Source organism: Molothrus aeneus, unplaced genomic scaffold (genome assembly GCF_037042795.1).
Source record: "Molothrus aeneus isolate 106 unplaced genomic scaffold, BPBGC_Maene_1.0 scaffold_34, whole genome shotgun sequence".
Lineage (NCBI taxonomy): Eukaryota > Metazoa > Chordata > Aves > Passeriformes > Icteridae > Molothrus > Molothrus aeneus.
Window position 1 is genome coordinate 250,529 of NW_027099005.1, and position 23,944 is coordinate 274,472.

Sequence of the window (23,944 nt, forward strand, 5' to 3'; positions counted from 1 at the left end):
CCATTGTGACACTCTGCAGCCTCATGAAACCAAGGAGGCCATTGTGCCATTGTGCAGCTCCATGGAACCAAGGAAATCGTTTTGACACTGCAAGGCCTCATGGAAGCAAGGGACCATTGTGACACTGCAGAGCCCAATGGAAGCAAGAGGCCTGTGTGACACAGCGGAGCCTCATGTAGCCAAGGATCTAATGTGACACCAGCATTTTGAAACTGTGGGGCCCTGTGGATCCAAGGGAACAGGGAACAGGTCTGGTTGGCTTGGCCTGACTGGCTGAACTGCCCTTGGCATGTTGAGGGTCTGTTACCCATGTGCCCCTGAAACACTGGGGCTCTGGGCTTTCCTTCCTGTGGGAACGAACTGGCCTTCTCCTCCAGGTGCTCATGTCTAAAATCATGATTCTGTCTCCAAAATTCCGTAAATCTGAAATTCAGAATCCAAGATATTTATTTGGTTGCTCCTAAATGAAATCTGCCAGAACAGACAGCTCAGGCTGGCCTTGGCCTCTGGTGGCTGCTGTTCATCAGCCCTGAAACACTGGGGCTCTGTGCTTTCCTTCATGTGGAGATCATGGTAACAAAAAAAATCAGGGCATGAAGGAACCAAGGGGCAATTGTGACACTGTGGGGACCCCATGGAATCAAGGCAATCATTGTGGCACTGTTGGGCTGCATGGTTCCAAGGGGCCAGTGTGAAACAGCACTATGGAAAAGAACCACCCACCTTTCCAGGTGCCCACAGCCAAAATTGATACTCCCCCTGAAAAATTCCCTATATGCAAGATTCTCCCAGAGAAAAGCTGCCAGGACAGAGAGCTCTGGCTGGCCTTGGCTTCTGGTGGTCACCTCTCATCTCAAGGAAGCCCTGAGGAAAGTATTTCAACAGCTTTGACCACTGGAACATCTGTGAGTCTCTCCTCCTCTGAAAAACTCAGATGCTCTTCTGATCATTTGTGTCTTTTTTTCCTCATTGTGTATTATGCATGAAATAATATTTTCAGTTACATAATATTATTCTTCTCACTCTATCAGTGTTATCTGCACAAAACACCTCCTCTACATATGGATCCAGGTCACCTGTACAAGCAAACACAAGAAAGAATGCAGCAGGAATGATTTGTCTCTGCTCCCATCTGTCCCATCTCCTCTGGAGCTGGAGGTGCAGCCCCAGCACTGGGCAGGGCTCAGGGGCTCACAAGCTCAGCTCCCACCCAGAGAACTTGCAGACCCTGGGCTGCTCTTCTTGGCCCCTGCACGCTCAGCCAGGCTGAGATGGACACTGATGGTTTCTGGGCCAGGCTCTCTGAGCCCAGCCCAGCTCCCTGCAAGCTCTGCCAGCTGCCCTGAGCTCTGGGCAGCACCAAGGGCCTTTCTGAGCCCAGCCCAGCCCAGCCGGCTCTGGCCCCACAGCTCTGCTCAGGCCAGGCTGCTCTGGGCACTGCCCCACGGCCTCAGCCCCTGGCAAGGGCACAGCAGCAGCTGCAGCTGCCACAGGACTCAGCCCCACCATGGGGGAAGGTGCCTGGCCAAGGGAAAGGAGGCTCCCTGGCTGCCCTGCTCTCCTCTGCAGGAGATGCTGAGAGCTCTGCAGCCCCTGCTGCCATCCCATCTGCCCAGGGCAGCACCAGAGCCCCGGCCTTGGGGCCCTCAAGAGCTGCTCCTGCTCCAGGCCCAGGGCCCATCCCAAAGCTGGGGCAGCCACAAAGCTGTGCCCATTTCTGTTCATTCCTGCTGTGATAAGGATAGCACAAAATTTTTTACAAAGTGGTTGCATATTCATTTATTTCACCCTAATACAATGTGAGACTCCCTTCTTACACAATTTCTCTGGGTCACACAAGCAGCAGGGATAATTAAGTTGAAGGGGGTGGATAAGAGCATTTCTTTTAAAATAACAGAATCAGAAGCAGAAAAAAAATTAAAATATACTTAAGGGCAGACTTGGCCTCTCATGATATGCACTGAGAGCTGCTGACAGAGGAAAGCAGGCCTTCTGTGGCTTCTTCTGGTGGGTTACCTCTGCTGGAGTCCATGTGCCTACCAAGCCACTCTAGCACTCCCCTCATTGGCTGGACAGGGGAGAGAAAATATTATGGGACACAAATCGTAGACTGAGATAAGGCAGTTTTCTAGAGCAAAAGGGGAAGTTTTTACATGCACCAGCAATAAGGAAAAACCCCAATAATTTTATTCTCTTCTTCTGTCAGCAAGTGATGTTCAGCCACTTCCCAGGAAGCAGAACTTCAGCAGGTGGAGTTGTTGATCAAGAAGGCAAACACTGTAAATTGAAAATGCCCCCTATTCTTCCTCCTGCCTTAGCTTTTATACCAGAACCAGTATCATACAGTCTGGAATATCTGTTTGGTTAATATGGGTCTCTGGCTTGCTGTCCTTTCCCAGGATTTGACCGACTTACAGCCCCTTGATGGAGAGAGAGTGCTGAGAAACAGCAGGAGCCAAACCAGGGGTGTGTTTCCAGCTCCTTTGTGGCTCCCAATGCAAAGCACTGTGCGGGCCCTTATGGGACAATGAAAAGGCTGAAAAGAATCCAGTCACAGCTTTCCTGAGAGATTCCTTGAGCTGCTGGTTCCTCAGGCTGTAAATGAGGGGGTTCAGGGCTGGAGGCACCACCGAGTACAGAACTGACACTGCCAGATCCAGGGATGGGGAGGAGATGGAGGGGGGCTTCAGGTGAGCAAATGTGTCAGTGCTGAGGAACAGGGAGAGCACGGCCAGGTGAGGGAGGCAGGTGGAAAAGGCTTTGTGCCATCCCTGCTCAGAGGGGATCCTCAGCACAGCCCTGAAGATCTGCACATAGGAGAAAACCATGAACACAAAACAACTAAAACCTAAACAGAAAGTGACGACAAGAAGCCCAACTTCCCTTAAGCTGGAGTGTGAGCAGGAGAGCTTGAGGATGTGTGGGATTTCACAGAAGAACTGGCCCAGCGCATTGCCATGGCACAGGGGCAGGGAAAATGCATTGGCTGTGTGCAGCAAAGCATTGAGAAAGGCACTGGCCCAGGCAGCTGCTGCCATGTGGGCACAAGCTCTGCTGCCCAGGAGGGTCCCGTAGTGCAGGGGTTTGCAGATGGACACGTAGCGGTTGTAGCACATGATGGTGAGAAATGCAAATTCTGCTGCAATGAAAAAGGCAAAGAAAAATACCTGTGCAGCACATCCTGAGTAGGAGATGTTCCTGGTGTCCCAGAGGGAATTGTGCATGGCTTTGGGGACAGTGGTGCAGATGGAGCCCAGGTCGCTGAGGGCCAGGTTGAGCAGGAAGAAGAACATGGGCGTGTGCAGGTGGTGGTCGCAGGCTACGGCGCTGATGATGAGGCCGTTGCCCAGGAGGGCAGCCAGGGAGATGCCCAGCAAGAGGCAGAAGTGCAGGAGCTGCAGCTGCCGCGTGTCTGCCAATGCCAGCAGGAGGAAGTGGCTGATGGAGCTGCTGTTGGACATTTCTTCATTCTGGACATTGTGAGCTGTTCAAAGACAACATTGACAATTTGGACAAAGTACCTTGAGTACCTTGAGTCAATCCTATGCTATTTTATTACACAAGCAATGAAAATTGCTTCTCTTTATTAGGAAAATTTCATTTACCTTTCTTTTTTTTTTTTTTTTTTTTTTTTTTTTTTTTTTTTTGAGTGTAGGTTTGGACAGCTAAGTAACTCTGTTTTTTTTAGAACGTACAGAAGTCCTGTCCTGAGCAATGCTCTCAGGCTGAATACTGGGGAGCCGGGAGCCCAGAGGGAAAACAGGGCTCCCCGTGCCCCACTGCAGTCAGGCCTGCTGGTCCCACAAAGGTGCCCTTTGCTTATTTCACCTTCCTCTAGTACAGGATGTACAAATTTAAAAGTGCATTTAAAAAGAAACGTGGCCTTTTTGAAGACTCCAGTTCCAAAATCAAGCTCTCCAACTCTTCTCTCTTTCCTTGTGCAGCTGGACAAGATGGAATACCAAGGGTTGGTCTGGCCCTCTGCTGCCTGGAGTTTTGCCTGCTGGGAGCTGTTTCTCTCTACCCAAGCCTTGTCCCAGCCAGTGCTGCCAGAGCCCAGCCCAGCCCTGGGGGCTCAGCTCTGCCCTGCAGACCCCTCCCAGCACAGGGCACTGCCCAGGGGCATCTCCCTGGCAGCAGGGCCTTAAGGGCAGGCCAGACAAACAGAGATGCTGCAAGCCAAGGTGCTGCTGCTGCTGTCTGTAGGGAGAGGAGGCTGAGGAGGCACTTTCTGAGGGAGATCTGAGGCCCATCTGCTGATGCCCAGGCTGACAGTGCAGGAGGCTCAGGGACACAGCCAAAGCTGGCAGCCCCTTTCCCTTCCCTTTAGGAGAAAGCTGAGAGCAGCCCTGGCCATGCAGCACCATCTCCAGAGCAGGAGAAATCTGCCCTGATGGGGGTGGCTCCTTGCACCTGGAACTTCTCCTCTGCAGCGTCCATGGGGAGCTGCCAGGCAGGCTGAGAGCTGCCCCTGGCAGGTGGCACATGCCCTGGGCTGGCCAAGAGCCCTGAGGGCTGCAGGAGCTGCTCTGCAGGACAGCCCTGGGCAGCCCTGGCTGCAGCCCCAGCTTCAGCCCCTGCAGCCGTCCCTGGCAGCAGGAGCCGTCCTGCCCTGTCCCTCTGACGGTGCCTAGGGCAGCCCCGCTCTGCAGCACATCCTCCGCCTCCTCCTCCTGCTCCTCCTGCTCCTCCTGCTCCTCCTGTGCCACAGAGAAACTGGGAGAGTCCTCCTGACACATCCCCCATGCTCTGGGGTGTGCTGGCTTCAGGAGATCCCTCCAGGAGCACAGGGGACATTGCCCTGCACCCACACTCACCATGCACAGGGCTGTGAAGATCTTTCCCCAGGTGAAGTCTCAGCTCAATGTCTTCCCAATCCTGATTGCCTTCAGCCTGTCTCTGCCTGGCTCCTGTGCCCTCAGTGCCTGCAGGCAGAGCCCTCAGCCCTGCTGGGCTGGGAGAGGAGCTGGCCCTGGGAAGAGCTGTTCCTTTAAAGCTCAGCAGCACAGACACAGCACAAGGACTTTAATGAGCCTCTCGGGGATTTGGTGTTGTTTACATCAGACTCAGTCCCTGAGAGAGTGTCTTCAAAAAACTTCTCAAGAACTCAAAGTAAAATTTAGACTCCAAAGTTTCTGAAGTTTTAATGGGTCCCACTTGAGAGACACAACTGAGCAAGTGTCCCCAGGTTCCAGTTAGAGCAGAACACTGGAGGCAGTGATGACAGCTGGGGACAAACAAGGCCAAGGTGTCTCTGGTGCTGAGCAAAGCTGGATGTGTTTGAGGAATGCCAAGGGCCAAGGCCTGAGCCCCAGGGCCTGGCCAGGCAGATCCTGTCCCTCCCTCCTTGCTCAGGGCTCTTGCCGGGATGGGCACTGGCATGTGGGGATGTGCAATGCCAAGGGCAGGACCGTGGGGCGGCCCCTGCCAGGCTGCTGAGCAGGGACAAGGAGGCCATGAGGCCCCAGGCCTGCAAAGGTCACTTGTCTCCTGCTCCTGCCTCAGGCCCAGGCCCAGCAGCCATGGCCAAAGTGCTGCCCAGGTTGGCTCTGGCAGGGCTGTCATGCAGCTGCTGCCCATGCCTGTGCCCTGTGCAGCCCAGGCTGTCCTACGTTGTCCCTGCCCTGTGCCTCTGTCCCTGCAGGCTCTGGGAACAGTTCCCCCTGTATTTTTTTGGACACACACCTTGGCAGATTGGAATGTTGTCCACATGGATGGCTACAGAGCACCAAAACATACATTCTCATCCCTTTTTTCTGAAAATATAGGATCATAAGTCCCTATACTATCCTTTGGTGGTTTTCATTATAATGAAACTGACCTTTCTGAATAGAAGGGTGTCCTTCTTTGTGTGTAATATCTAATACAAAGGTAAAAATAATTTGGAATCATTTTAGGCATTGGAAATCATGACCATAGCACTCCAGTAAGGGGCCAAGTTAGAATCCATGAGTTTTGCAATACAACTATTGTTCTGGAAGCTTGAAACATAACTGAAGAGGATAACTGGGAAGTGACTTTGTCCTGCAGCCTTATGTTGCTTCTTTTTTAACAAATTTGTGTGTACAATTATAACTAATCTGATGTCACTTGTATTTTTAGAGGAAAAAAGAGGTGATTAAGGGTAACTAAGGCCTATCCGTCAGACATTCTATAAATCTTTAGATTACTGAGCTCCAAAGGATAAGTTATCATGGTATACCTTGATAAAGGGTCCCTTTATCAACACCATATGGACCACCCCACAGCTGGCCTTTGGACACTCAACTTTTCAGCTGCCTCATACAGACATGTTCATACACACAGACAAGAATGCAAAAAGGTTTCTCATCTGACTCCACCAGATCCCACTGGCTCTGTAGAGCAGTCAGAAAATACACATTGAGTCTAATGAGGAAACAGGGCACTGTGGAACAGTGCAGGCTTGGCCTTACAAGCACACTCATCAGCATTTGTCAGCATCTGTCAGCATGACTGACCCCACTTATTGTATTCTTCCTCTATTTTCCTATGTCTATTTCTCTCCAAACCACCTTGATCCCTCCCTTTTCCTTCTCTGGTTCTTCCCCTAAGATTCCATATTAAGTCTAGTGAAATTCAAAAATGCTGCTTCCTTGCACCCCAATATTAACCCTGTAACACTAGGCAGTAATACCAGCCATTCTGCAAAGCCATCTGGAGAGCCACTCTGCTGACTCATGGTGATAAGTTTTCTTCCCAGACCATGAGGCTGAGGTGCTCCTGGAACATCTGGGAATGTTTTTATTTATTTATTTAGAAATTTATTTTTAAATTTAATGTATTTTATTTATTTATTTAGCATCTTTTACCGTGGTCCACATGTTCCATATGGTATACCATGTCCCCTGCTACAGAAGACTCCAGTATCACTGCTCTTACTTTCAAAATGGAGATAATACAGAATAAACTTCTGTCCTTCAGTGGAACCAAACTACTGACAGAGGTCTGATGTGAATATCTCCTGGTCACCTTATGTTACAGTGATTGACAGGGGTGTTGGCCAAAAAATATCTCCCAAGGCTACAGCCATCTTTTGACAATGTGGAACAGGTTTTGGACCACATAATTCATGTTGTAAAACTCATCCCCCGGCTGCCCCACCTGGCTGGGCCCTTCCTTTGCTGACAGCTCTGCCTCCTGCCTGCCTCTGCCTGCCCACACAAAGCCTTGGACTGTCCCAGACTCCGTCTGAGGGATGTGTTGCACCACAGCCCTGGCCTGGGAGGGAAATTCCAGTCTCCTTATGTCCAGTCTGGACCTCCCCAGCTACTATTTTTATTAATTCTTTCTTTTTCTGTCTTTTTTCTATTATGTCAAAAGGATCCACCATCTCTGAAAGCACCCTTCAGTCCCTCCCAGGGCTCTCCTCTGCTGTCCTCAGTCTCCACCCCACTGAGCACAGAGCTCCTCTGTCCCTGTACACTGCTCATGTGCTTGAGGCCATGGCTGCCTGGACAAGAAGGACGGTTCTTTTCTACAGGAAGGAAACCACAGAGCCCCTGGGTTTTGAAGGCAGATCAGAGGCAGTCACCAGAGGCCAAGGTGAGCCAGACCTGTCTGTCCTTGCAGCTTTTGTCTGAAAGCAACCCTTGGATATTTGGGGAGTTTTGGAGGTGGAATTCCATTTCAGCCATGAGTGCCTGGACCAGAATGACAGTTCTTCTCCACAGGAAGGAAAGGGCAGAGCCCCACTGTTTCAAAGACTGATTAGAGGCAGCCCCAAGGAGGCCAAGGCCAGCCAGACCTGTTTGTCTTGGCAGCTTTTGTCTGGGAGCAGTCCTTGGGTAGAAGAACTTTGGGAGGCCAAATCCCAGTTTTGTCCATGGGTGTCTGGATAAGAAGGACAGTTCTTTTCCATAGGAAGGGAAGTACAGAGCCCCAGTTTCACAGGCAGATGAGAGCTGGCCCTCAGGAAGCCAAGGGCACCTAGACAGTCCTGGCAGCTTTTGTCTGGGAGCTATCCTTGGATATAGGGAATTTTGGAGGCAGATTCTCAATTTTGGCTATGGACACCTGCATATGAAAGATGTTTTTTCCATGGATAGAAAAGCTTGGCCCCCCTGTGTTTTGAAGGCCGATGGGAGATGGCCCCCAGGATGCCAAGGCCATCCAGAGCTGTCTGTTCTTGCAGGTTTCATATGGGATAATCTTTGGATATAATCAAATATGGAGGTAGAATCCCAATTTCAGCCATGAACCCCTGGAGGAAAAGGAGAGTTCTTTCCCACAGGAAGGAAAGCACAGAACTCCAGGGCTTCAGGGGCAGATGAGAAGCAACCCTCAACATGCCAAGGTCAGCTGGACCAGTTGAGCCAAGCCAACCAGAACTTTTCCATGTTCTTGGATCCTTGAGGCCCCTACAGTATGACAATTGCCCCTTGGTTCCATGAGGCCCTGTAGTATCACAACAGATCTTTGTTTCCATAAGGCCCAGTGCTACCACAATGGTCTCCTTGGCTCTGCAGTGCCACAATGGCCCCTTGGTTCTATTTGGCTCCCCAGGATCACAACAGACTCTTGGTTCCACAAGGCCTGGCTCTGTCACACTGGCCCCTTGGTGCCATGGGGACTCAGAGTGCCAGAATGGTCTCATTGCTTCCATGAGTCCCTGCAGTTTCACAAAGAGCTCCTTGGCTCCTTGAAACCATGAAGTACGGAATAGGCTCTTGATTCCATTGGACTTCTCACTGTCACATGAGTTCCTAGTTCCACCAAGCCCTGTAGTGTCACAATGGTCTCCTTGGTTCCCCAGAGTCAGAATGTCCCCTGGTCTCATGGAGCCCCACTACGATCCCCTTGATTCCATGAGGCCCTGCAGTGTCACAATGGCCCCTTGGTTCCAGTGGGTCCTGAAGTGTGGAGAGCTTTGTGGAGAGTTGGCTAGCTGAGAAAGGTCACGTTGACATAATACCATTGGTTAAGTTAGAAGGAGGCAAGTCTAGGATTCAGCAGTCAGTGTCCAACCACTGACAAGGACATTGTGCCCTTGGTGCAACAACTGGATAGAGGAGAAGATCTTTTGCCAAAAATATGATAGTTTCATCAGAATAACCACAAGAATGTAGAAGTAGTAACAAAATAATCATAAGAATATAGAAGTAGGCGTGGTTGACTGATAAGTAATTAACCAATAATGAGCTCAGCTTTGCAATTTGTATAAGCTTCATTAACACCAATATAAATATGTGTGAACTATCAATAAAGTTGGAGACTTGCTGATCACTCATATTGTGTGCCGCATTTCTTCCGCCGATCCGACAATTGGTGACCCCGCAACGTGATACCGGCAACGGCAACCACGGTGGATCGGTGTAGGAGTTCGGGTCCTGTCGCAGCAAGGACAGCAAATAAGCACCGCTGAAAAAGGGAAGGTGCCGTGCCCTGGGTGACTTTAACGGAGAGCCCAGCCAATACGTGCTGCCGAGACCTTGTAGGGCTGCAACAGCGCTGACCTTCTTAAAATGGATAGAGAAATGCAAGCAGCATATGATTTATTTACTAGCTTTTTACAAAAGTGTCAGGTTAAGGGCATAGATTTGCAGAAAGAGCTTCCTGGGTTGTTAGCTTATGGGTATGAACAGGGAGTTTTTCAAAATCCTCATACAGTTCATGAGTTAACAGAGTGGTGCAAATTTGGGGATAAGCTGTGGGAGGCAATCATAGATGATAAAACTGCAAAAAAGTTGGGAAAGCTGTGGCGAGTTGTGCATGATGAGTTATGACAATATCAGGCAGAAGAAAAGGCTGCTCAGCAAGCTAGTGTGGCACATGAAAAGAATAAGGGTTATGGGGACTGGTTTAACTGTCCGTTACCCCCTGCCACATCCACAGTCATTTTGCCACCAACATCAGCTCCTGCCTAAAGCAGCAGCTCACCCCCTGCGTGTGCTACAACAGCACCATCCGCACCGCCTGTGCCAAACCCTCCATATCCTCCTCCTAGTAATGAGCCGATCCCTGGGTCAGAGAGTGACCTAGCAGGGGCCATTGCACAGGGGTGAAGGGAGGCATGGGCAGCGGTAGCAAAAGATATCATGGATACGGGGGATGAGGAGGCTATAAAAGCAGCTATGGATGTTGCTTGTCCGGTGATATATTCACCCATGGCAGGGGGCGGGTTTCAAGCAACAATAACTGCTCTAGACTGGGAGTTGTTGTCGCAATTACAGTCCACAGTTAGTCAATTTGGGGTAACCAGTGAGCCCACAAAACAAATGCTGGATTATATCTGGGGGACTCAGGTTTTGCTGCCGGCTGATTGCAGAGGAATAGCGAAGCTTATCTTCACTCAGCATCAGCAGCTCTTGTTTAATGCACACTGGCAGTCACTCTGCCAGGAATGTGTAGCAGTAATACGGCAGCCAGGCGACCCGTTACACGGGATAACCCTAGAGGAGTTAATGGGTCTCGGGCCTTTTCTTCGGACAGAAGCACAAGCGTTACTGGGTCCTGATAAGTGTCGGGAGGCAATGCGTCTGGTGCGGTTGGCTATAGATAGGATAAAAGAGCCAGGGGGGATTCCTTCTTATATGGGAATAAAGCAAAGAAGAGATGAGTCATTTGGATCTTTTATAGATAAGGTAGCCAATGCTATTGAGCGGGCAGGAGTCCCTGATTTCATGAAGGGTACTTTGTTAAAACAATGTGCACTCCCGAACAGTAATCAGGCTACAAAGAATGTATTAAATACCCTAGGAGCTAATTGGTCTATAGAAGAAGCTTTAGAACAATTGGTGAATGTGCCCGTAGGGAATCAAGCGATGTTAGTAGATGCTATTATGGAGTTAGGGGCAGGATTACAAAAACAGGCAGAAGCCTCACAGAGTCAGGTGTTAGCTGCTCTTGCCCCCCTACAAGCAGCGGCAACAAATACTCCACAGGCTCCATCTACTGGCCGATTCAAATGTTACCGGTGTGGAGGCACAGGACACACGCGACGGGCCTGTCAAGCAGCCAGCGTCTGGTGCCAAAATTCGCGCTTGGATACCCACAACACTGGAGCCTGCCGACGCCGCTCGGGAAACGGGAAAGCCAGCGCGTCCACCAGCCGCCGCGCCCAGACACAAGTAGCTGCTGTCAACACCTCAGCCCAGCTTCCCTTCAACCAGCCACCACCGGGAGCCTCGGGCTGGACGTGGCAGCCGCAGCAGCAGTAACCTTGATGACCACCCAACCGGAAAAGGTTCCGACTGGAATAAAGGGACCAATCATTATTGATAGATTACCTATGGGAGCTTTGCTTCTGGGATGATCATCGGCCACCATAATGGGATTATTTGTTTTACCTGGGGTAATAGACGCTGATTATACGGGGGAAATTTGTGTTATGGTGCATACTCTTTTTCCACCTATACAAATCGAGAAAGGACAAAGGATAGCTCAATTGGTTCCTTTGGAACAAATGGCTAAAACTTTACCCCCTCGTCAATCACGGTCAAGAGGGGAGCGAGGATTTGGTTCCACTGGAGGACTCACTTTATTAACAATGAACCTGAATGATCGACCAAAGCGCACTGTAATACTGGATTATCGGGGTGAAAGGCAAACCTTGGAAGGATTATTGGATACTGGAGCAGACTCCAGCATTGTGAGTCCGGATTTTTGGCCCCACAACTGGCCATTACAGCCAACCACAGTGACAGTTACCGGGGTTGGAGGCCTAACACTTGCAAGAAAATCACCCATGTTATCTGTAACTATTGATGGAAAAACTTTGCAGAGTGTTTTATCAATTGTACCTTTGCCCCCTACTGTACAATGCCTTATTGGTCGGGACATTTTGGCTCAAATGGGAGTAGTACTGACAAACGAGCACCATTTAGGCTAATGGCCATTGCGTGGACTTTCCCAATCCCATTAACCTGGATCACGGACGTTCCAGTGTGGGTTAAGCAACGGCTGTTAAAAAGGGAAAGTCTGGAACAAGTTCATATACTAGTACATGAACAATATACACAAGTTCATTTACAGTTGTCAACAAGTCCATGGAATGCCCCTATCTTTGTTATTAAAAGGAAATTGGGGAAGTATCGCTTAATACATGATTTGTGGGCTGTAAATGAACAAATGGAGCCTATGGGAGCCTTACAACCAGAATTACCTAACCCGGCTATGTTGCCAAGGGACTGGCCACTTTTGATTATTGATCTGAAGGACTGCTTTTTTACTATTGCTCTTCATCCTCGAGACACTCGGAGGTTTGCCTTTAGCTCGCCAGCTTTAAACAGGGAAGAGCCGGACAAGGGATTTGAATGGGTTTCTCTTCCCCAGGGCAGGCGCAACAGCGCCACCTTGTGTCAACATACAGTTGACCTGAAAAATTCAATTATCTGCGCCTTGGAAATATTTAGGATGGATACTTACTGATCAAATTGTTACCTCCCAGAAATTGCAATTAAATGTTAAAATACATACATTGCATGATGCTCAAAAGTTACTTGGTGATCTGCAATGGCTGCACCCCATTGTTGGTATCCCTAATGAACTGTTAGATGAACTTCGACCTTTGCTGAAAGGAACTGATCCAGCACAGCCTGTTCATGTAACCTCTGAGCAGGTTAAGACACTGCAACAGATTCTGGACTGTGTGACACAAGGCAGTGTTTGGAGACGCGATCTTAACCTCCCCATACAGCTGACAGTTTGGTGTGGAACTAAATTTTTACTGGGTGCACTTACTCAGCAAGTCAGAAAAACGGGGGAGGTGTGGGCCTTGGAATGGATATCTTCTCCACTTCAACAACATAAAACCCTTCTTCAAAATATTGAAATTTTGGCTGATTTGCTCAAAAAGGGTTGTGAACGGGTGTTACAGATTACGGGAAAGGAACCTGATCAGATACGGATACCAATGAAGAAGGATCCATTGACCTGGTACCTGACAAACAGTACGGAATTACAAGAGGCTCTGTTGGGAGCTGGTAGTGTGATTGCCACTGATGATATTCCCAATATACCGTTGAATTGGATAGGACAGTGGGGTTGGATTCAATGCCCAAAAAGATCACAAAAGCCCTTATTGGATGCTATAACAGTTTATACGGATGCAGGAAGAAAATCCAAAACTGCTGCAGTGACCTGGCAGGAAGAGGGACAATGGCATCATCAAATACTCCAGGCTACCGAGTTGGATACTTTACAAACGATGGAGCTATTGGCTGTTGTATGGGCCATGATGCATTTCTCTGGGCCTCTCAAAATAGTAACAGATTCTTTGTATGTTGCAGGAGTGTGTGAACGAATAGAAGATGCCTCTATAAAAGAGGTTCAAAACAGGAGGTTGCATGAGCTGTTTGTACAGTTGCAGAGGGCAATTAAGCTGAGGAAACATTCTTTCTCTGTTATCCATATCAGAAGTCACAAGTGGGAGATTGGTCTGGGAGAGGGTAACGCGCGAGCAGATAAGTTAGTCTCAATCACACAAGCAACTCCAATTCCCAGGCAGACTATGGCCAGAGAGGCACACTCCATGTTCCACCAAAATGCAAAAGGCCTCCGTAGAGAATTTCAGATATCTATGGAGGAGGCACGGGCAATAGTCAAAGCCTGTCCTATATGTAGTCATCATAATGGGGGCTGCGGGTTAGGTCTGGGAGTTAACCCAAGAGGGCTGAGCACAAATGAGACCTGGCAAATGGATGTCACACATGTTGCTGAGTTTGGAAGGATGAAGTACGTGCATGTTACCTTAGATACTTATAGTCATTTTATAAGGGCCACAGCACAGACTGGTGAGAAAGCAGGGCAGGTAGAGAGACATCTCAGCAGTTGTTTTGCAGTAATGGGAGTGCCAGAGCGCATCAAGACAGATAATGGGCCTGCTTACTGTAGCAAAAGAATAAAGCAATTCATGCAAATGTAGGGGATAGAACACGTGACAGGCATCCCTAATTCTCCAACAGGGCAAGCAATCGTAGAGAGAGCAAATGGTACCTTGAAAAGATATCTGAGTAAATACACAGATATCAGAGAGCCACAAGAAAGATTGTTAAAGTGTTTATTTGTTTTGAATCACTTGTATGTTTTTGGGGAAAGTAAAGTTCCTGCTGTAATTCATCACTATGTACAGGAAAAAGATGATGTGAAACAAGATGTATGGGTAAGATACAGGGATCCTAAAACAGGACAATGGCAAGTCCTGCTAAGGTGTTATATTGGGGCCGCAGATATCTTTGTGTTTCTACCCCTACAGGATCTTTGTGGGTACTAAATGGACCCGAGCAGCTGTGTTTGATGGAAGACCTCAATCAACTGAGCGAAGAGGATCGTCAGCGAGTGGAGACGAGGCTGTTGATCATTCTTCAACCAATACTTCTTAAACTGAAAGGACAGTGTGATTTTGCCATCGACCAAGTGGTTGATTGGTGCAAATCTGTTGATAATATATTAAGCTTGCTTTCGGTGCTTTCTACATTTGAATCTAGAGGGCCTAGGATTTTAGCTTGTATTAAGTGTCAAAATAGACATTGTGCTGCATGGATACTGCTTTTTTGTGGGGGTTGTCTGGAAACTAAGTGGGTACAGCAATCCCAATTACCTGAGTTGTGGTGTAGGAGCTGTGGTTTCTATTGGCAGTCAAACTCCTGGCAGAGAGAACCTGAAGCATTTACAGGGCTACCTGGCCGCCAAGGGTTACAGTTGTATGAATCCCCAGAGCAGAAAATCCTTGCATGGTTTAGGTGGGAAACCCAGCACTTAGTCAAACGCGCTTTAGGGCAATCTCAGTCGTGTATTTTACAGTCTAAGTGTGGTCAGGGTATTCCCCTGTCACAGTCAAGTGTAATAGGTCCGATTTCAGGAGGTCAGGATCCCAACCAAGTGTGGGATGATTGTTTCAAAGACCTAAAAGGGTTAAATCTGGGCAGGTCAAAGGGAAAGGAAAGAAGAGGAAAAAAGAGATATTCTTAACGGTTTGTGACAGACATGCTTGTTTCCAAAATGTCTGGGTGGTTCAAAGTAGTGCCTGGAAAGATCGGTTTGATGTGGAGACTTTATGCTATTACTTTATTAATTTCTGCTCTTTTTGTGGACAGTGTAGACCATCAGGCATGGGCCCCACTTCAGCCCAAGACTAACATCTGGGTCACCCTGGCAAACTTAACTAACCAGGAGGCTATTTGCCTGTCATTGTCTTCTCCTGGCAATCCATTTACAACCTGTTTGGTTGGGTTACCAGCAGATCCCTGGCCATGCCCCTCACATGTACCCACCTGTAGAGTCAACAATGCTAGGGCAAGTGTAGATAATTGGGACCAATGGGTTTCCTTTTTTCCCATAGCACCGCAGGAACCCCAAGAATTGGAGCTGTTAGGTTCAGTGATGGCAGATGCATGTCTTAATTTCAACCATAGAAGCCAGCTGCCAGCCAAGAACCATTCCAATATTGTAACTTCCAGCATGGCTATCTACCGTAATGCAACAGCCTGGTGCAATTATACCACAAAGAAAGTGTCAATCTCATCAAATGAGCCTATTCAATTGCCAGCAGGATACTTCCTGATATGTGGGGACCATGCTTGGGCCGGTGTCCCATCAATGCTGCATGGCGGGCCATGTACAATTGGATGGCTGTCTCTACTCACACCCAACATGCCCATGATACTGAACATGAGCCGCCACCATCGTCAAAATAAACGAATGGCTCATGCATTTGCTGCAGACTGCAGGGATGATGTAAAATTCTGGTCCCCAGAGGCCATAGTTGCAGCATCTTTCTTGACTCCAGGCGCATCAGCAGCACGTGCTCATGGTATTTTAAACAAGTTGGGATGTTGGCTTGCTAAGCAAACCAATGCCACCTCTTTAGCACTTTCTAGCCTTTTGCTTGATGTTGATTCTATTCGCCATGCGACACTTCAAAATAGAGCTGCAATCGATTTTCTTTTACTTACGCAAGGCCATGGTTGTGAAGAATTTGAGGGCATGTGTTGCATGAATCTTTCTGATCATTCACAGTCCATTCACTCCCAACTCTCTGAGTTGCGGAGGTTAACTGGGAACCTACAGGTAGAATCGGGTAAAAGTAGAAACAAAATAAGCATAAGAGTATAGAAGTAGGCATGGTAGACCGATAAGTGATTAACCAATAATGAGCTCAGACCTGCAATATGTATAAGCTTCATTAACACCAATATAGATATGTGTGAACTATCAATAAAATTGGAGACTTGCTGATCATGCATATTGCGAGCTGCATTTCTTCCGCCGATCCAACACAGGCTCTGCAGGGCTTAGGGGAAGAGGGGGACACGGGTGCCTGGGCTCAGCCAGCTGCCCAGGCGTGCAGTGTTGCAGGGAAAATGGCCAGAAGCCCCTTGGCCTTTGATGGTTCTGCGGAAGCCTTTGTGCTGTTGACAGAGCGGCTGGGCAGGGCCCGGAGCTGCGGGGATCCCTGTGAGAGCGGTGCCTGGAGATGGCCACAAGCCCTGTGCCAGGCAGGAAGCGCCCTCTGTGTCCTCCTGCCCGTGTGCTGCTGGCTGGATTGCTGAGGCCTCCTGGCTGCCTCTGGATGGGGCTCCTCTGGAGCTGCTGTGGGGCTGCGGCGCTGCTGCCGGGCAGCTTGGCCGGGCTGGGGCAGCCCCTGAGGGGCTGGGGCGCTGGCAAGCCCTGAGCAATGGGGCTGTCAGAGGCCACAAGCAGCCCCCTGGCAGCCGCCTTCTTCCTGCCAGAGTTGACTTGCAAGAGGGATCCCCGGCACTGTGCAACTAACAGCATCAGCGCTGTTGGAAAGCCAAACACAGGGAAATCTCAGACCTTTGGTCTTGTCAGCAAAGCTTAGAATTCAACACAGCATTTGATTGGAGACCTTGGAAAGGGCTTCCAAACTTAGGTGCTAGAAGCCAGCATGCGGATTTCTAGTTGATTAGAGCAGAGACACGGGGAGGAAAGTTGAAGTGGAGGAAAGTTGAGAGTTTTAGGGCTGAAGATGTAGAAAAAATCCAAGTAGTTCCAATGGTAAACAAGAAGCTTAGGATGCAGTGCTGAAGGTTTGTGTGTCCTAACATGATTGGCTAAGGAAGCTTCCACTGAAGCCTGAGTCCAGAAGAGGAAATATTGAAGCATTGGCTCCAAAACAGAAATATCCTTGTTGGCAGTGTCTTCTTGGCCAAGAAGTCCTTCAAAGCTCTTGGAACTACAAGTCTTGCGGCCTTGTGAGTCATGCAGTGGAGATGTGAGCCAAAGTCACCCTTCCTGGCTAGGTAGAAGAGAAGAAAAAGCAATGGCATCATCTAAAAAACTCAGAGGTCCGCTCTCTAGCTCCTTCCAAACTCCTTCAAATCCCCCAAAGTGGCATTTAGCTCCAAATAGATGACAAGGACTCTTAGTGCTGGCTCTTTGACTGCAGAGCAGCTGCTTTAGGATCTTTCCCATAAGGCTGTGTAGTTGTGTGCCAGAAATGGATCATTTGAAGAAACTTTCCCAAGTGACTTGCATGGAGGTTTCTTTGAAGGGTGTTTGAGGAGAAAGGCTCCCAGCAGAGATCTGGCCTTTGGCCTAGCTGTGTCCCCTGCTGATTGTCAAGTGTGCCATCAGATGCAGGGCTTTCTGGGCTAAAAATATCATCAAGTCACTTGGACTTGCTCTTTGTGGCCTCTAAGAGCTGGACCCAATTTTGGGGCAAATTTAGAGAGCTCATCTATGGCTGGATGGACCAGCTAGGATTTTTCCAATTGCTGGCAATGGTTCTCCAGGTCCCTGGTGTAAAATGGGGCTCCCCAGCAACTGCGGATCTGCAAGATGATAAACAATTGGCTTGCTTTGAAGAGAGAGGCGTCTGCTAATGAAGGCAGAAGGCTTCTCTGAAATGGAAAATGAACATGCCCTCCCTTGAAATGATTCTAATTTAGAAATTCAAATGCTCTCAGGGAAAGATATGGGGATAGGAGTGAGCCCGCAGAGCCGGGCAGCGTTTGCTGATGCTCTGAGCCCTTGCTAAAGATCCTGTGCGGGCTGTCTTAGACACCTGGGGCCAGGCATTCCTTCTAAGCTGGGCCACTTTGGCTGGGCTGGGGGCAGCCCCAGGGCAGAAGGCAGTGTGTGCAAGGGCCCTGGCTGGCACGCTGCAGCACGGTCACCATGCCATGGAACGGAACCCAGTGACCAAGGCCCCTTTGTGATACATGGGAAATAGAAGCTTGCCCGGCTGCTGGGAATAGGCAACAGGGCAGAACGGGACAGAGCGGTGCCGTGAGGAGCCCCCCCACAGCGCACTCATTCCTCTCTGACCCGCAGCCTTTCCCATGCGTTATTCCTGCAGCTGAGCTCGAGGCCAGACCACGGGACTTGGTGACCCGTGGCCTTGCCGAGGCTTCTCTTCTGCAGCTGCTCTCGAGGGCAGAGCGTGGCACTTGGTGCCCCAGAGGCATCTCCCATCCCTGCCACCGGTGCCCTCAAGGCCCGACCACAATCCTTGACAGGAATCTCCTGTCCTTGTGGCAGGAGCCCTGGAGACCAGAGTGCAGGACTTGCTGTCCTGTAGCCTTCCCCAGGCTTCTGTCTTGAAGGTGCCTTCCAGGCACAACTGCAGGACTTGCTGACTCGGAGCTTTTCCCAGGCATCTCTCCTGCAAGTAGCCACAAATCCAGCCATTAACATGGAGCAGAGACCCCTGAGAGCACCCAAGGTGGCCTGGGGGGAACAGGAGGAAGAAGGCCCTGCAGCTGCCCCAGCACAGGAAACCAAAGAGGTGGTGCCGTTTGAGCTACCGCAGGAGGGTGAGGGCCAGAGCTGGGCCACAGGCGTGGTGCCTGCAGCCAGCTTGGTGACATTGCATCCCATCCCATCCCATCCCATCCCATCCCATCCCATCCCATCCCATTCCATCCCATCCCATCCCATCCCCTGGGCCATGCCCATGGACAGGACAGAAGAGGGGCCCGGCAGACACCCCGCAGGGGCCGTGCTCCATCCCCTGGGGCATCCCGGGGCTCTCCCTGCCTGGGGAGAGCAGGGCTGGGCCATGTTCTCCGGCCTCTCCCGCAGCCCCTCAGCTCTGGCTGCCCTCGCTCTTTGCCAGGTGCAGCCCTGGAGCGCACACAAGAGCAGGAGCCCGCCCGTGGCCTCTTCCGCAGAACAGCGCAGGTACCTGCAGCCATCCTCACCTGGGCTGGGCTTGCTGGCACCACGCTTGCAGCATTCCCTGCAACATCCCTGGCTTCTTGCCCTTCTCCTACAGCTGCTTTGCAAATTCATCAAGAAAATTCGGGCGGAAGAGACCAGCCCCATGGGCATGGGCTCAGAGACTATTCGCACATCTTCAAAACCAAGACCAGTGCTGCTCTGCTGGATATGCTGGTAGAGGAGGGCTTTTCCAACCCAAAGCGAGTAAGCAGCCTGTGGCCAGGCTTTGATCCTCCCAGGAATTGCTTGCTCTCCCAAGCCATGCCTGCTGGTCACTGGAACTCTTGGAGGCCATGGCAGCGTGGTGGCAAGGGAAGCACTTGTCTGGAGAAGCTGGGCACATTCCTCCCTCTGGCCGCTTTCCAAGTGTCCCCATGCCTTCTCCAGGTGCCCGCCCTGGTCAGGTACAACAGCGGCTCCTGGCCAATCAGTTTGCTGAGCACAGGCTGAACAGGAGCCTGCTGGATCTGACGGAAGCACAGCCTGCTGACGTAGTCGTGACGCTCCTGCGTGTGGCCCCGTCCTGTGACAGGTATGTGGCCCACCTGCCCAGAGGGCTCAGGGCTCCCCAGCCCATCAGCCTGTACAGCCTGGCCCAGGTGTCCGAGCAACAGAGAGTTCCAGGGCCCTCTGGCTGCTCCTTTTGCCAGCCCTGGCACGTCAGGCCTCGAGCCTGCTGCCATGCTCCCTTGCTGCCCCTCAGGGGCCTGCCCCCACAGGCCTGGGCTGCCTGGGTGCTGCTGGCGAGTTGCAGTGGGCAGAGGCAGAGCTGGCAGCCAGCTCAGCTCCCCACTGCTGCCCAGGCCCCCGTGCTGTGTCTGAGACCCCCCTGAGACAGAGCTCTAACCCCACAGAGCTGCTTTCACCATGTGGAAGAGCATCATGTGCTCGCCCAGGACTGCAGAGCCGGCACTGCTGATCCTCCTGCATGTGCTGGGCAGCTGGCCCAAGCACAGCACGTGCACCTCCGACGGCGACAAAATGGGTGTCTTTGTCCTGGCTGTGAGTTTCTCTAACTGGCCTTTGCTGGCCCCAAGGCCGCCTCTCCAGCAGCTCTCCATCCCCGTTCCCCCACAGCATCTCCCTGCCACAGGCACTGGGCTGAAACCTGGCCCAGGGGCAGCTCCAGGCCCAGCAGGCCCCGTGCTCTCCCTGCGTCTCTCCGAGCCTCTCCCTGCCAAGCTCAGGCCCTGCCACACGGACACCTGGGCACTGAGCGCTGTCTCGGGGGGCTTTGTCCTTTGCAGGCAACCGTGGTGATGTGGAAGACCCTCCAGGTGCCCTGTGTCCCACATATGGTGACGGTCTATTTCCCCCGCCTCTTTGTGCATCTGCTCTCCCAAGTGTTCTTCAGCACTCTGGATATGCCAGAGGAGGTCCATGCCTTCTGGAAGGGCTGCCAGGAGGAATACGGCCTTGCCACCAGCCCCAACAGGTGCTCCATCCCACTCCTCCTGTCCCTGCCATGTCCCTGGCCAGGAGCCAGTGCTCCCAGCATCACCTGGCCTTTGCTGTGCACGCAGGTTTGCAGTGCGGACCCTGAAGTCCCTGCTCTGCCGCATGCAGCACGAGGATGTGGTGGTGGCAGCGGAAGGCAATTGTGGCTGGGACACACTGCTGTGTGCTGACACCCACCACGATGCCATGGCTCTGCTGGCCAGGTGAGAGCCCCTTCTCCCCGCTGCCTCTGACATTTGTGCTGCGGGCCCAGGGAGCTCCACACAGTCCCCGAGTCGTGGGCCAGAGGGCCTTGTCACCGAGGGATGGCCAAGCAGACTGGAAAAGGCTGGCAGAGGAGGGTGCCCAGCAGGAGCTGCCTCCCAAATAGCCCAGGGCCCCTTGCAGGATGCTGGGGAAAGAGCAGAGCTCTGGCTGTCAGTCCTGGCAGAGCTTTGTCCCCCTGGCCCACAGCCTTGGCTCCTTTTTCTCCTGCCAGGGAGATGTGCTGTGTCTCCATCCCCTTGTGCTCCCGCATCGCTCGCTACCTGCTGCGGCTGCTCAGCACACAGGAGCCACGCTGGGAGCTGCCCGCCCTGGCCTTCCTTGTGGAGGTGAGCCTGATGGCCAGCGCTGCCTGGCTGAGCTGCCTGCCAGCTCTCTGCCCTCTCAGAGCCGCAGCTGCCTGGGACGGTGCCCGCGCCCTGTGCTGCTGCCCGGGCCCAGGCCTGTGCGGCTCCAGGCTGCTACCGGCCGGCTCCCCTGTCACTGCCCTGTGCCTTTCAGGTCCTCCAGTTCCTGGACTTGAGTCAACGTGGTGCTAACAGAGTCCTGCAAATCTTGTCAAGGCAGCTGCAGAGCGAGTGCAGAGAGAGGCGTCGCCTGGCGCTCAGGGCCCTTCTCGAGCTCATTGAGGAGCCCTTCATGGTGAGAAGGGGGCAGCGGCTGAGGCTGAGCTGGGGAATGCAGTCACTTGGGCTTGGCAGGGCTTTGGGTGCTGGGGCAGCTGCTCCCAGCTCTCCTGCCTCCCACTTCAGCTGCCCCAGTGCTTCGGGACAGGCCTTTGGCCTCTGGGCCCTGCGGCAGCAGGATGGCATTTCACAAACTTGTGCTCCGCACAGACCAAAAAAATGTTGAGCCTGACTGAAAGTCTTGTGCAGTTCCTGTGGGACGCAGATGGAGAGATAGTTAGCATGACAGTCATGCTACTGAGCTTTATTATCTTGGACAATGACACACTGATGCCTGGCCCCATCACACTGCAGCTGCTTGAGGCGCTCCTGCCACTCTTTGACCACGTAAGGCTCACTGCCCCCAGCCACGGCCACTGGCTGCTGCCCGCACACTGTGTCCTGTGCATTTGCAGGCCTGCGCCAAGCTGAGCCCCGTGCAGCCACAATGCTGAGGTCTTTTTTTCTTGCTTCCATACAGAACAATTGGCAGGTGCAGCTGCTCTCCATCCTGCTCTTCCGAACATTGGTGACTCTTCCAGAAAGGGAAAATGAAAAAAAGGCCCTGAAGACACCCCTGCACCAGAGCCTGCTGCCCCTCTTCTTCCACTGCCATGATGGCAATCAGCTTGTGGCACAGGTGAGGACTCGTGGGCTGCTGCTGTCCCCCTGGCAGGGGCTCGGCTGCCTCCTGGCCTGGCACCAGCCGGGCTGCAGCCTCCTGCAGGCCTTGGCACAGGGACACGGGTCTTGCGCCCTGGGCTGTGAGGCCATCTCCGCGTCTCTGCTGCTCTCCAGGCTTCTCAGGAATCGCTGCTTTGTGTGGCCGAGTTCCTGAAGAGGAAGGATCTTGAAAGACTGCTGAAGAGCCAGAATCTGTGGAAGTTCAGCGAGTGCCTGGTAAGGACGGCCTGCAAGCCCCAGCCTCAGCCCAGAGAAGCCCCCTGAGGGAGGTGCACAGAGTGTGGGGCTGGCAGCTGTGCCCCTGCCCGCTGCTGCAGCCAGAGGCCTTGCAGGCTCTTCTCCAGGCCCCCAAGGGCCCGAGCAGGGGGCCGATGGAGCCCCGGCCCAGCGGGGCTGCAGGGCGGGCCGGCACCACGGCTCCCCGGGCAGCAGCCGGCCCCCTCTGCCCCCTCCCCTCGGGAGCCCTTGGCCAGCGGCTGCTGGCCGCGCCTCAGGGCTGTGTGCCCAGGGGAGGCCAGGGCCGGGCGTAGGCAGCGCCCGACCCAGGGGCTGAGCCTGCTCCAAGCCTTCCCTCCTGCCGCTCTCTCCAGCTGGCAGAGGACAGCAGCAGAGCGGCCGAGCACCTGCGCCAAGCCCTGCCCTACCTGCAGAGCCCACAGGAGTCCCTGCGAGCGGCGGCCATCAGGTTCACGGGTGAGCCACGAGCCCGGGCTCCCTCCCAGGCCCAGCCCGCCGCATCTCGGCGCCAGCCCCGCCTGCTGCCCCGGCAGCGCCAGCCGGGCCCGGCGCCTTGGAGCCCCGCCTGGCCTGGGCATTGCTGCTGCCGCCCTCTGGCAGCCATGCCCTGGGGCGGCAGCGTGCGCCAAGGGCCGGGCTGAGCCCTGCCGGGCCAGCAGCCTGTGTGGCCACAGAGCCGGCAGCGCCTCTGGCAGGGAGCTGTGCCGCTGGTGCCCTCACAGGCTCTGTGTTCACAGGGATGGCCGCGCGGCACCTGAGGGGGAAGACGGAAGAGCTCCGGCTCATCTGCAACGGTGAGTGAGGCCAGCGGGGGCTGCCGGGGGAGCTGCAAGCCCTGCCCCGGCTGCCGAGGGCTCTGCTCCCTGTGCGCACCAGGGCCGGCGTGGGCAGAGCACACACAGATTTCAGGGCCACTCGGGGGATTCGTGGCCAGCAGCTTCGGGCTGGTCCCCTTGGTGCCTGCTCCCTCCTGGCCATGGCTAGAGCCGGCTGCCATGGCCGTGCCAGGGCGCTCTCCTCGGCTCCCCGCAGATGTGGCATCTGACCATGGCTCTGTCCCTCTCTCTTTCAGCCCTTCAACACCTGACAGAGGACACCAGCAGTGCCGTGTCAGACGTGGCACTTGCAACATTGCATGTCCTCCAGGCACTGCAGAGTGAGCCATATTCCGTCTTCCAGAGGCTGCAAGATCAGCTCCGCAGGGCATGGAGGACTCGGCCTCGTCTCTCGGCGCTCAGCTGGCTGCGCTGCTTCAGCTCTGCAGAGAGCTGATGCCAGAGGCTCTGTCTGCTGGGACTACCTGAGCCAGGGGGAATTTTCCATTTCTTTCAGATTGTTCTTTTCTTCTTTCTGGTTGTTCTTTAGTATATCAATATAGAGTTTGTTAGAATACACAGACTCCCAGGAGCTTTCTTCTGCTACCCAGGCTCTGCAGGGCTTAGGGGAAAAGGGGGACAAGGGTGCCTGGGCTCGGAGAGCTGCCCAGGCGTGCAGTG

The 23,944-nt window shown here is 52.6% G+C and overlaps 1 protein-coding gene across 1 annotated transcript; it reads right to left on the minus strand.

The window, feature by feature from the left end:
• Window positions 1–2,411: 2,411 nt before the first annotated feature.
• Window positions 2,412–3,461, minus strand: LOC136570419 (olfactory receptor 14J1-like). The gene has a single exon (XM_066570896.1). It carries the CDS (start codon window positions 3,459–3,461, stop codon window positions 2,412–2,414), a length of 1,050 nt encoding a protein of 349 aa, XP_066426993.1.
• Between the last annotated feature and the right edge of the window lie 20,483 nt (window positions 3,462–23,944).

Excerpts from the sequence above, each read along its gene's own strand:
- LOC136570419 (XM_066570896.1), bottom strand. The coding sequence starts at position 3,461 with ATGTCCAACAGCAGCTCCATCAGCCACTTCCTCCTGCTGGCATTGGCA.